The following is a 15,272-nucleotide window of genomic DNA, read 5'->3' on the forward strand; positions in this document are numbered from 1 at the left end:
TGAACATATCTTATCTCAATATCTTCACTAAATCCACGCAATCCGGAAATTTGCTCCATTTTTTACAAATATATACCATGGCATGCACACGGCAGTATGCATCAAGTCAAATATTATTGCTGCTAATTGAATGTATACGGTTGTATTTCCATGGCAACCACAAATAATGAATCATTATAATTAGTTACCACATCGTTATAAGTATGTTCATGCGATACTTACACACACTGATGTAATCAACCAAATAAATCAGTGTATTTGAAATGATGGCATTTGTTCTATTCCGTTCCCATATTTGTATTTAATTGGAAACTTGGCCACAGACTAGATACATGTAAGGCTGAGTTGTGTTTGTACACTACATCCAGCAACGTATTGATAAAGCCTGTAAGTATAGTGGATGAACTAACAGTGAATTTCATCGTGATATTTGGTTATAGAACAATAAAAACATTAACACGTATATATTGCATTCGCCTAATTTATTTGTACCTTGTTATACATATATAATTTTCGAAAGATACATATCACGTTAATGCCATGCACTCAATTATCTCTAAATAAAATAAATGGTTTGATTAGCTGGCAATAATAAATAAGCCTAGTCATAATCGGTTATAGGAATGTTGTTACTAAAGCACATACACTTTTTGCTGTTGTTTCCAGTGAAATCTAAACAGGAATGCAGTAGCTATAGCTTCTCATACTTCTGTGAAACAAAATATGTATACAAAAACATTTCTATAATCTATTTACAAAATGCCAACTAAATAAAGCTAAATGTGGTTCCAATAAACCCACCCTACCATTTTCAAGAGCTAGATCGTAAACGTTTTCGTTACACGTCACGTGAGACTTGGGCTTTTACTTCTTTTTTTGTGTAAAGATGTGATCATTTAAATTGATTTGAATAAGGACCTTTGAACGAATGATGCAATTATATATTTTCGACGTGAACTGTCAACAAAAGGGGAGACGTGTTTCATATGATTGCCTTATAACGGGGTAAGCACATAAAAATGTGCATTAATTGGGAAAAACAACTGACCTACAGATGCTACCTTATGAATGATATATTTTCAAAATTATTATATATTTTACACTAAATTCTCTTATTCCTTCACAGCGAACAATAATTACACTTAGGAGCATGTGTCTTGTTTGAATGGCTATTTCAAGTGACGATTACATCATTTTTTTCAAAGATATTAGTGATAGTATACATTCTTATATTGCCAAACATCGATATATTTGCATCAATTACTTTGCCTGATAAATATACATTGAATAGTGAAATAGAAGCTGGAACGATTAACAAAAATAGAATGTACAGGCCAGATACACGTTGTGGATGAAAATATATCATAAGTGACAAATAAAATAACGTGAGAAAACAGTGAATGTGATTTAAGGATCAAACTTGGTAGATGTTCAGAATATCTGGATAAATCACAATGCGAGCATGTCGCCACGTACAACTCATTATACATGCAAATACATTAACACGTCTTCGACTAGCTTAACAAAGTCACAAACTGCTGAATACTTTAATCACTAAAATTCTTGTAATATTTTTTCTTGGCATTTGCGATAACCAGAACAATTATCCTAATGGCTTCATATCGAATAATATATAGCAGGCATGGAAGCTTAATCTTCACCGGAGTAAATATCCGCATTGCCTAGTCTATCTATTTCGTTTATGCGTAATGCTCTGATTCTAAAACGCATGCGCAGTTGTCACTGTCATTGGGGAAAACTATATGTGCAACGGTCTGACATATTGATTTTTTTGTCGCTGTATTTTGTTTCGCTTGATTGAAAACGGATGTTGATAATGTTTTATTATGCTCAATTTAATGACCGTTTACGACGTTAAACTTTTAGGGTGTTGAGAGTTATCGGAATGTCACATCCACTGAACGACACAATAAAGCCGAAGCCCCGACCTGTCAGTTTCGTGTTTGTTATAAAGGGTCGATAATCGCAATATTGAATACAATAAGAATTAAAATCTAGTGCATAATATATTCATTTATGAGAATGCTAATTATTAAACCATATACAAAGAATTAATCCCAGTAATCCAGTTACAGCACTGTATGTAACAGTGGTTGCAGTATCTGAAAACAAACAAATACATACATGATTAAAACAAATTCACGTTTATTTATATGTTATATTTCCAAAATAAAATAAGCCAATAACGTATGGCAAAAAATCGTGTATAATAAGCCGTTTGATTGATTTCAGTAGGTTTGACTTTATTTTGATTGTAACTTGAGGTAATTGCGGATTTTTTCGGTGTTTGAGGTTAGGAATACATTTTATGTATGGGCGCGCGACCAATGACGTAGTTTGGCTGTGCCTTAGATTTATTTATACTAAGATTTAGTTAAGATATATAAATCATAAAGAACTAATAGTCGAGTTTCGAGTTTTACGGGCGTGTTCCATGGTTACCACATCGAGATTGCAATCGCGACGAAGATGGAGGGGGGGGGGAATGTACAACCGATCGTGAGCCTGTTTACCTCAGTTTAATTTCACATGCTTGTATATTGCCCCGGAAATATTTTACAAATTAACGTACGAATACGAAAATGGCAAAAATAATATTTTAACACGTTTTTTTTTTTTTATTTTATGAAAGTTTTGTTGAACTTTCAAAGGTAATGTTGGATGTCGAGAATTCTGAAACATATGCGGCTCAGTACTGAGCTTGAATAGTAAATTAAACAGCCTAGAATAACATGACCATTTACCTGTCGAACACGTGATTGGCGTACATTTTACATTAGGCAATGGATCAAAAGCATCAAAGTACCAATCAGCCGTAGCTTCTCGAGCAAGACTCACGCAGAAATGCGACAAGCCGCCACACCGACTTTCGGCTGGTATAGTAAATTCCAGGTCAGTAAATGTATATACGGTCTCAGTATTGCCACTTTGAGTAACGCTCTCAGATACTTCCGGTGTTGCCACCTGAACCTCGTCTGTCGCTCCGCTACCAGTTGAGGAAGTTGCCAGAAAACCGTTCACTAACCATTCGTCGGAATTTGATGAGGTGGCACTGCTCATGACAGTTACTTCAAAACTAAGGATAACATCGAAATCGTTTCCCGCTACCATATCTTCCGATGACCTGATATCGAGTCCGTCGATTGTAAACCTCAATAATGGCTGAGCTATAACAAAAACAAAAAAGAACTCTGTTTTTTTAGAAAAGTCGAATATCTAATGTATATTTTTAATTTGTATACACACGCAATTAATTGGCGAAGATAGATATGTTTGAAAGTACATCGACCAAACATCGATCAATATTGAAATAAAGGGCAGAATAAAAGAACATATTCAGAGTAGACTAGTTTCTTGAGTATACGATTCAGATAAGTAACAGCAGAATACATTAACGAGGAATGTAGTGCACCATAACATCCGCCCGGCCATCCCACAAACATAGGTCAATATTTTGAAAGACACATATATTTAACACATATTGATTAGTTCCGCTGTTGAACTACCGTATTTGACAAATGCGCGTCGAACGCCACTTACATTGGCATGAGGTGAGTGGAACACAGTCTTCAGTCGTACTGCCTTCCGAAATTGCCCAGCTTGGGGTAGCTGTGTGTTTAGCGATTACGTCAACACATATATGTGTAAAGTAGGTTACATTCGATCGCTGGCAATAGATCTTGTTCTTGAAGTTCATCGAGACCATGACGTTGTTCAGTAAAGCAGGGGTGCCGGTTGAAAATCCCACCGTGTTGTCAGCAATAATCGCAGTCTTCTTTCTACTCGGGAAAGGCTGTAAACCAGACTCACTAGACGCTAAAAACACTTTCACCACGTACAGGTCGCTGCCACTTACATCATCTCCATTGATTTTTGTAATAGTGACATCTAGATGAAATGTCTTGGTTGTGCCCATCGTGAGTGCCAAGTTTCCAGCAGAGTTACCCGCTACAGTTACACCTATAGTACTGGAAGCTGAATGAAGAAGCGGAAACCTAGGATTTGATTGCGCAATCGACACTTTGGAAGACAAAATGACTAGTGTTTTAGTAAATCTGTCATTTCTAGATATTATATCCTAAATTTATAAATTGTGACATGACACCAGTCTGCATATATATATATATATATATATATATATATATATATATATATATATATATATATATATATATATATATATATATACATACATTAATAATAATTTACTCACAGACACACGGAGCTATTCTCACACATCCAACCATTGGCCCAGTTGTACCGTGCCAGGACCAATCAGGAGACGCCGGCGTTACGTCAACACAAGTATAACTAAAATCAGCACATGCCCTAAACCTGAGGTCCAAATCCGCTTCCACGTCCTCGATGGTGCGCCGACTGGCATCAGCTAAAGTCAAACTCTCATGCGGCACTCGAGCTTCTACTTTAGGCGAATTACCCGTACCGTCATCGTTCGCCGCCAGATACATGTGCATTTGAAACAGAGTATTAGCTCGACCACTAAGTAACCCAGTTAAAGTAGACGCTGTTGATATTGTGACATCAACTACAAGAGTTGCAATAGAGCCCATTGCAATGCTAATGTGGCTGCTACCATCACTTGCAGACACTATCATTTCATCTAGGTTCATTAACGCTGAAAAATTGACAGGTATAGATTAATTAACGTTATCTCATCGTCTTTTTTTCAAAATCTATGTGGTTAATTACCCGTTATGCTATTTCACGTGACGATCTGGTATAATAATTAATAATTTCATGTCGTTTACCGTTACATACTCCTAAAATTGATCAAACTCTATACAAATACTAACACATGTGACATAATTCAAAAACAAATTCGGAAACCCTATTTGTTTAAAACTGTAGCATCCATAACGTGAGTATCATTTATGGGTCTTGTGTCAAACGATCTAAATAATATGAGGTTATTAAGAGATTACCTCAAAGTATGCACAAAGACAGTACAGCGGAGGACGCGCAGTGAGGTTGATGCGCGGCGTACTAAGCGCATACTCTGAAGTATTCTCGTAATAACCTTATTATTATACATCTTTTCCTTCCACGGATACATCATGGGAATGTCGAAATTCAAAAAGTTTAGAACAGAATAAGCGAACTTCCTTGTGTGGAGTCCGGTCAAACCCTGGTGGCAGCCATGTTTGTTTTTATCATTAGAGGACGCTAACGCGCGTAATCATTCCATATTTGGAATTTGCATTTCCTTTAATGGTAGGATGAAATTACCCCGTAAAATACCGCAAAATTACGACACGCTGTAACCTATGGCGTTACGGTGACAGATGTATAATAATAAAAATTAACTTACTTTGACAACCAGTTATGGCTGTACATGTATCTATTTTAGCTATATTTAATGTCCATTTCCACCCAGAACCTAAGGCTGGTGAGATTGACACGCAAATCTCATCCCAGGTACCGCACTCTAAACCCAACAGGTCATCTGGAGTGTGAGGGTTACTGACATCGAGCAGCATGGTGGCCGAATTAGGTTGCACGGTTACCACATCCGAAGAAACTGTTGCGTCTAATAATGGTCCAGTTATACCATGCTGGCCGTGGCTTTGAAATAGGTAGAATGATACGGAGAACAAATCGTCGCCAGCACCATTTATTAGAGACGTGTCTGGTCCAGTGTTGATGACGATGTTTAAATCATAAACTTTTGAAGTGCCCATAATAATGTGCAAGTCTGTCCCGCTAGTCGGGGATACTGCAACAGATATCGCCTGTATTTGACCTGCATTAGAATAATAGTAATATGTGTCAGTAGTGAATACTAGTTCAGCAGGTGTGCACGTTTTTAGCATGATTACAGAATCCGGGAAATATATATGTTCGAGATAGGAATTATAAATGAATACACATTGAAAATTATGTTTTGTAAAATGCGAAGGGGTCTTCCTGATACAGTGTATAGTATCTCACACATGCATAAATATCTCCGTAATAATATTTCTACTAACATTAACTGTACTCACTTGAACATAGCAGAGGTCCGACGCACACTTTTTTTAATGGTGAATCGTCTGACCATTTCCAACCCGAAGTTATACGAGGTACAACATCTACACAAAGGAGAGTTATTGTGGCACATGGCAGGTTGTTTAAATCAATGTCTGCCCCCACATCGTCGATTGTAGTTGCTTCATCTTCCATCATTGATATCACAGTCGAAGGGATACTAGCTGACACTTTGGTCGAAGTTGTCGTACCATCTGTGCTCGAGACATAAGTCATCAATTCAAATAAGTCATCTGCATTTCCGATTACCTCAGCACTGTCTGGTATCACAGATATCACCACGGTCAACTCAAAGTGCTTCCTTGTTCCCATGAGGATGTTTAAATCAGTGGCAGAAAGCGTGATTACGTTTTCAGTGATTGAACCTAAAATAAATGTGTAAATAGATCAGATGTTTCTATGAAAATTACTCCAATGTAATACAGATAATATATTACTACTACCTGTTAACAAGTGATATTATTTTAAAATGTAATGAACACTCGTGATCATGAATAGACTTCATGTGTGATACCAAATGCCGGTACAGTGTAAACAGTTAAAATTACAATCACATGAAGAATCAAATGGCCCCATCTGTTCAACATATAAATATGTAAAGCATGAATTTATTTTGAAGTAGCATGATTTCAAATCAAGACATTCCATTAGATTACTAAAATAAGAATGTCGACTAATACAACGAACGAAATAAAAATGGTCAGTCATTGTGCTAGCACCATTCTATCAAAGAATCAATGTGTATTTTTAGAAATTACAATAGTTTGGTGAAGTGAAAGTCCTACATATAGACATTCAATTATAAAAAAGAAGAACTTTTATTTTAAATATTTCATGGTCTATTAAAATTAAACTGGCCGCAAATACTCATGGATCCTTGATAATTTTGTGATTCGGATATATCATGCAATATTTATTCCAATTCGAGTTTCATTCTGATTTACATCCAATTAAGGTCAAGGCTAATGACGATCGAGTGAATCGTGAATATTTTCTGGGACATAACATGTTTTTTTTATTTTTTGCGTAATTTCAATTGATGAATTGGCGGTAAACAATCACTATTAGAAGTTTAGCTGTAGTTTCCAAAGTTATGCCTGTGGTGACAACATCGCCCTTTCAAAAATTGGATTTTGAACTAAACAACCAAAAAAATCAGAATGTTATTTTCAATTTGAGACCGTTCATTTTATTGGCGCGCAAGAGGACACTCTCAGTTAATTGCGCATCGAGTCGGCGGCCATGGGACCAACTTGAACGAAACTATTTTAAATATTGACACAGTTTCCAGTCAGTTATCTTCCCACGTTTACATAATGATCTTGTGGAAGGTCTTCAATGTACACTATAGAACAGTAACATTTTCCATTGTCTGTAACGAAATTTAGTTGTTTGTCTCAAAAATAGGAGACAGAATAAGATTGGAGGACGTCTGAGTTGTTTTCTGGTACGTTTTATATATTGAGGCAGCATGTGGACTTTTTTTGCATAATTAGACGTCAAAAAGAAAGGACAATGCGAATGAATCGGCCATTAATCAACCGGTTGTTTGGCCGTCACGTGGCTATATTCCAGTCACACCATTTATTGAAACTTTGTTCACTGTCATTATTATTCAAAAGTGTTAGCCCCTTTTCCAAATCGCACTTCAGTTATTGAAAATGTTGAATAATATAATGTTTTGGGGTTGGCGTCGGATTGTGCAACGTTTTAGTCCCGTAATTCTGTTGACAGACAGCCCCATTTACAATGCGATCGTATCCACTTCAAAGTAATTAGAGAGTGTATACCACGATGATTACAGAATCGTCGCCCGCTTCTTTCAGAAATTCCACTACAGCTGGTATATTGATCGGTCAACCCACAGTTGTTTTCGCCGCGAGAAGTCCCCTGTTTGACAAAACCACTAATATACTCATCAGCGTCAACAAGATTTTCGATCTCCATTTCAATTAGGAAGGTCATAAATCATGATACCGTGGCTGATTAACCATATATACAAGACATATATATAAACAATGTATTACCTAACTTTATAGAATACTGATTATAATTGCTACGTTTTATTCGCATCATCGCATCGATCTCATTTTATTTGTACATAATCGACAAGTTGTATTCCAAGATTGATTTGATTGTGCTCTAGTTATACCATTTATTTGCGGCATCTACAATTACTACCTATCAACATGATGACATTAATGTTAGTCGTTCTGGTGTAGATGATGACAGTTGTTTTTGTCCGGGTACTAAACACTGTCATCACACGGACGGTATTATACTTGTTCATACACCACTCGTGTCATAATTTACGGTCCAATCTAAAACCTATTTTAGATTACAATCGGTAGAAACCCGACATCTTATCGCACATGTACTGATATTAATCTTAGTGTATTGGCACTATTAATCAATGGATATTGAGTATTCTTGAAAAAGAAACCTGGGACTACTAGTAATCAATACATATCAATATACAGCATAACATTTGCATCATAATTTTATAGTTCCCCAAAATGCGTTTCACCATAAAAAAGCGGAGCTTATCGAGTAATGCGCCCTCTGGTGTCGATATAATGCGTAAATTCCAATTGATGTATGCGCACGCTATATACCTCACGAATAGAACCTCACAGATACGACCTCACGAATAGGACTCAGGAAGTGACGTATTGATTGTTCAATGGCGTTGTGGCACCTTATAATTTAACGTTGCCGGGCCCATTAGTATCAATATATTTGGTATTTCGTAAATAGAAACTGAGCTCGCGACGTGGACTCGGGTCGCACATAGTCGGACAGAGCAAGGGAGCAAGGGAGTGTTTGGTTATTGAATGACCCTTGGTTTGCGGTGCTACTATTCGATGACTCGCGATGTAACGGTCGGTACTGTGACTGATTCAAACGCCGTGTGCCGTTATATTCCTGGGCACAGAATGTGTTTTGAGGCCTTCGAGTTCCAGTTCATAATCTTCAACTTACCGGTAGTGATGTTTTCAACAATTAGATTTTTCGGTACTTTGTAGAAGTTGGTCATGGAGAGCGACAAGTTTACTATAGAGTCCTGTAGGTCCTAGCGAAGTACTCTCATGACAACAAACAATGATGCTCGCAAGATAATTCTAAAATAAAACAGCGTTTGCTTATAATTATAAATGTGTGGGTTGAATAGAACTGCGGTGCTATCTAAATTTAGCTTTGAAAAACAGATTTCCAAATAATCTGGGTGACAAGAAACTCTCAATCTATTACATAAAATATACATGATTCGTCTTCATAGACTAAAAAAATATTTGACCCATTATTTGAATTGACCATCAGCACTAAGTTTCATGTTTTAATGCTGTAATGGAATTATTTACGTTCAACAAACTTATATAGAACTCACGGTTTCACGTTTTGTCACAGTCCGTGCTATTACAGAGAATGGCATTTTCCAGTACACTAATAACGCTTTATAAATTCTCTCAGAGTGCAAATTTTATTTCAAATGACAGCAGTGTGATGATACCATTCAAGCGAATGTTTTATTTGCAAAATCAATGTCGAAATATGTAAGATGGTATGTTTTAATAGGTGTTCTAAACTCCACTTCTTATTTATATTAGAAAAGGTCTTAAAACTCAGGCTCCATTTTGGGTAAATTGTACTAAAATGGATATTCAAATTTCGACATTTTGATGAAGATGTGTTGTCATAATAAGACATAGTTCTACATTACACTGAAAAGAGGGCTTAAACAGTTTGAAATGAGAACTCCGTAGCGCAGAATGTACATATACCTCTCCAACACAAGGAGCTTCAACTTAGCAGTGAACCCCTTCCATTCACGGTGAATCGTCATTTAAGGATGTAACCCTGCATATTGTCTGTCTTTCTGTTGTCTAATAAGTATATTAAATGAGATTGGGTAATGCCAAAGAAATATTATTTTCTATTGCTATTTTGACAAATTATTATACTCAGTTTAGGTGATGAATTCCACGTCTTTGTTTCACTCATTTAATGAAATATGCATTGCACTTACTACTAAATCAGAAAATACAACAACAGCTACATACAAATTAAAACAATATAGAGTACTGAGGCCTTTCATAGAAATGTAGATGTTTTAAGAATTATCATATTTCTACCGTTAAATGCGATTTCAACTTGTTCATTAGTACGGCTGCCAGTGAATGCAATTCATATTCACATAACTGACTTGCAGTTGATTGCCGAATGCACTGTGAATCAAAACACATTTAAAAGATGCGTAAACTAACCACTGAGCTTAATGTTTCATTTCGCCACGGTTTCGAGAATATGGGCTACTGGCAATAAGCCCCTGCAAAATTCGCCGATTGGCTTTAATACTAAGCTCGGAGTATGCAATGTTATTTTTCTTTTAAGGGGCAGTTACACGTGATTCTTTGTGAACCCTGTGACAGACTCATCAAGGCGTAAAAGACAAAATATCCGGCATGTACATATAATATACATATCCATGTGATACTAGTATATGACCTCAACCATCCGACTACAACTACACATATCCACGTGATACTAGTATATCACCCAACCATCCGACTACACTATACATATCCATGTGATACTAGTATATGACCTCAACCATCCGACTACAACTACACATATCCACGTGATACTAGTAGATCACCTCAACCATCCGACTACACTATACATATCCATGTGATACTAGTATATCACCTCAACCATCCGACTACACTATACATATCCATGTGATACTAGTATATCACCTCAACCATCCGACTACACTACACATATCCATGTGATACTAGTAGATCACCTCAACCATCCGACTACACTATACATATCCATGTGATACTAGTATATGACCTCAACCATCCGACTACACTACACATATCCATGTGATACTAGTATATGACCTCAACCATCCGACTACACTACACATATCCATGTGATACTAGTATATACCCTCAACCATCCGACTACACTACACATATCCATGTGATACTAGTATATAACCTCAACCATCCGACTACAACTACACATATACATGTGATACCAGTATATAACCTCAACCATCTGACTACAACTACACATATACATGTGATACCAGTATATAACCTCAACCATCTGACTACACTACACATATCCATGTGATACTAGTATATCACCCAACCATCCAACTACAACTACACATATCAATGTGATACCAGTATATCACCTCAACCATCCAACTACAACTACACATATCCATGTGATACTAGTATATCACCCAACCATCCGACTACAACTACACATATCCATGTGATACTAGTAGATCACCCAACCATCCGACTACAACTACACATATCCATGTGATACTAGTATATAACCTCAACCATCCGACTACAACTACACATATCCATGTGATACTAGTATATCACCTCAACCATCGGACTACAACTACACATATACATGTGATACTAGTAGATCACCCAACCATCCGACTACAACTACACATATCCATGTGATACTAGTATATAACCTCAACCATCCGACTACAACTACACATATACATGTGATACTAGTAGATCACCCAACCATCCGACTACAACTACACATATCCATGTGATACTAGTAGATCACCTCAACCATCCGACTACAACTACACATATACATGTGATACTAGTATATCACCCAACCATCCAACTACAACTACACATATCCATGTGATACTAGTATATCACCCAACCATCTGACTACAATTACACATATCCATGTGATACCAGTATATCACCCAACCATCCGACTACAACTACACATATCCATGTGATACTAGTATATAACCTCAACCATCTGACTACAACTACACATATCCATGTGATACTAGTAGATCACCTCAACCATCCGACAACTACACATATACATGTGATACTAGTAGATCACCTCAACCATCCGACTACAACTACACATATCCATGTGATACTAGTATATCACCTCAACCATCTGACTATACTACACATATCCATGTGATACTAGTATATCACCTCAACCATCCGACTACAACTACACATATACATGTGATACTAGTATATCACCCAACCATCCAACTACAACTACACATATCCATGTGATACTAGTATATCACCCAACCATCCGACTACAACTACACATATACATGTGATACTAGTATATAACCTCAACCATCTAACTACAACTACACATATCCATGTGATACTAGTAGATCACCTCAACCATCCGACTACAACTACACATATACATGTGATACTAGTATATCACCCAACCATCCAACTACAACTACACATATCCATGTGATACTAGTATATCACCCAACCATCTGACTACAACTACACATATTCATGTGATACCAGTATATCACCCAACCATCCGACTACAACTACACATATCCATGTGATACTAGTATATCACCCAACCATCCGACTACAACTACACATATACATGTGATACTAGTATATAACCTCAACCATCTGACTACACTACACATATCCACGTGATACTAGTAGATCACCTCAACCATCCGACAACTACACATATACATGTGATACCAGTATATCACCTCAACCATCCGACTACAACTACACATATCCACGTGATACTAGTATATCACCTCAACCATCCGACTACGACTACACATATCCATGTGATACTAGTATTTCACCTCAACCATCCGACTACAACTACACATATCCATGTGATACCAGTATTTCACCTCAACCATCCGACTACAACTACACATATCCATGTGATACTAGTAGATCACCTCAACCATCCGACTACAACTACACATATACATGTGATACTAGTATATCACCCAACCATCTGACTACAACTACACATATCCACGTGATACTAGTATTTCACCTCAACCATCCGACTACAACTACACATATCCATGTGATACTAGTAGATCACCTCAACCATCCGACTACAACTACACATATCCATGTGATACCAGTATTTCACCTCAACCATCCGACTACAACTACACATATCCATGTGATACTAGTAGATCACCTCAACCATCCGACTACAACTACACATATCCACGTGATACTAGTATTTCACCTCAACCATCCGACTACAACAACACATATCCATGTGATACTAGTAGATCACCTCAACCATCCGACTACAACTACACATATCCATGTGATACTAGTATATCACCTCAACCATCTGACTATACTACACATATCCATGTGATACTAGTAGATCACCTCAACCATCCGACTATTTTATAAAGTTTATTAATTACTCTGGGTTTTAAGCGTTCAGTCAAGTGAGAAAGTAAACATTATTCCGTGCAAAATCCGCTATTTTTATGATGATGCACAGTCCCTCTGATGATACAAGGGTTCTTCAGCTTTTTAAATAAATTTCAAATACGTACACAATTTTTTTAAAAACAACAACAACAACAACAAAAACATTCAATTAACAAAAACATCAAAAGCATACCCTATTGGCGTAATTTCAACACATCAATAAAAACGATTGCCCTGTTAGCATTTTGCCCATCTTTATTCTAAACACCGAATATACATGTTCCCGAATGAGGTTTGCACATCCAACATTAGCCGGCCAAAAAATGAAAATATACTTCTATGAAATCCAGAAATATCATTTTGAAAAAAAAATATAATTCATCATACCACCATCATGATATAATTCAGTGTTTGGCTGAACTATTCATTACAAATTAACTCACATCAAAATGTATCATACGCCTTAACGATTAGATCAACTAAGTTCTGTATTCAGGAAGGAAATTATACATATTTATGCAGTTAACACGCCAGTCTGTTCTTCGCGATTATTCAGGGCGGGGAAATTCTGAACGTCACGTACTACTAAGTATACCTTACCGGAGATTCGCTGGTAGGTTCGCCGGAGAGATACACAGAAGAAATTACAAAAATGTAAAACTTGAAGATTGATTAGTAACCTCTTTTCCGTTTATCTTATATGTCGGAAAAAATATACCCGTATTTTGTTTTCTCGATTTTAATAACCCTACCTACGTGTAGACATTACTTTCTATTGCATAACCACATTCACGGGCATGCACGCGGGGGGGGGGGGCAGTTGATACATAGCTGGGTAGGTAAGTGCCCCTGAGTGCTCAAAAGTGTGGCCAATTTTATAACTGGATAGTGGCAAAATCTATACCCATATTTATACCAAAGTACCATTTCTGTCCTCACTGTTTATTTCGAATAAAACAGTTACCTAGGGATATGAGGCCGGAATCTGAGGTGGAGATATTCGCTCATATACGGAACCATAAATACACCAAATTGGGAAAATACTACCGATATTCATACCTATCTTGATCAGAAATAAGACCGATACTTATTTCTAATATTCTAAAAACGAGAACCACTTCAGGGGCATGTAAAATATGCCGCCACTCGAAAATCAAGCTGAAACCTTTTGTGTCAGCACAATTTGCCCCTCAAAATGTAGGAAATAGCTTAGGTTGTAGAGGGTCTAGATTTCAAAATTCAAGGAAGTGTATGCCCCTGGGTCCTCCTAGTAAGCGAGGGGTGATGAGCAGATCTCACCCCTCCATGGAACATTTCGTGCCGCCGCCTCTGTAAATCATAATAGCGACTGATTTGAATATCTCGGCAAAATGTATCCTTGTTTATATTACTGTGACCCCCCCCCCAATACGAGACCACAAAATCTTTGTGCGCGTGTGTTCTCTAGAAAAGTTTGTTCTAGATGATTGGATATAAATTGTATTATCTGATGAAATGTTGAAACCTGTCTACACAACGGAGCAAATGTAACTTCCAGCCATATGTGCCAATTGTTGTAATCTTTCATTTTCCTTCGCAGTGCTGCAAAACAGCACGAACAAGTAATATTAAAATTTACTGTTTTGTCTATTATGTTTCTTTAAGGTTTATGCACACTACGAATTGTTTCCATAAAATGTTAAGAAAATATTGTCGTAACTAATAAGTTTTTGTTGTGTGATAAGTAACTGCCATTTTCGACGGATCAACATGAAACCTCAAACGCAGCCTTTCAAATAGAGTCTGCGATGAACCTCAGACCAATGGTCTGACATTTACAGATAAATATCACAACTAGGACGAAACGAAACGTTGGCATGGCGACATCGATACACATACTGTAAAATGACTAATTTTCACTTGGTTTAAATTTCGCTGATTTACCATTTCAGG

General features: G+C 36.9%; 1 protein-coding gene across 1 annotated transcript in view; it reads right to left on the minus strand.

Moving 5' to 3' along the window:
* Window positions 1–467: 467 nt before the first annotated feature.
* The window catches only part of LOC102802217 (uncharacterized), a 37,622-nt gene continuing 22,817 nt past the window's right edge, over window positions 468–15,272 (minus strand). Inside the window, exons 7-12 of the mRNA XM_085507324.1 lie at window positions 6,024–6,431; window positions 5,351–5,782; window positions 4,235–4,657; window positions 3,562–3,996; window positions 2,766–3,188; window positions 468–2,123 (exon numbers count right to left, since the gene is read on the minus strand). Of these exons, the coding sequence (XP_085363450.1) occupies window positions 2,047–2,123; window positions 2,766–3,188; window positions 3,562–3,996; window positions 4,235–4,657; window positions 5,351–5,782; window positions 6,024–6,431 (2,198 nt within the window). The 3' untranslated portion in view covers window positions 468–2,046. The remainder of the gene's footprint in view (window positions 2,124–2,765; window positions 3,189–3,561; window positions 3,997–4,234; window positions 4,658–5,350; window positions 5,783–6,023; window positions 6,432–15,272) is intronic.

The sequence above is a fragment of the Saccoglossus kowalevskii genome, chromosome 13, assembly GCF_978046115.1.
Source record: "Saccoglossus kowalevskii chromosome 13, keSacKowa6.1, whole genome shotgun sequence".
NCBI lineage: Eukaryota > Metazoa > Hemichordata > Enteropneusta > Harrimaniidae > Saccoglossus > Saccoglossus kowalevskii.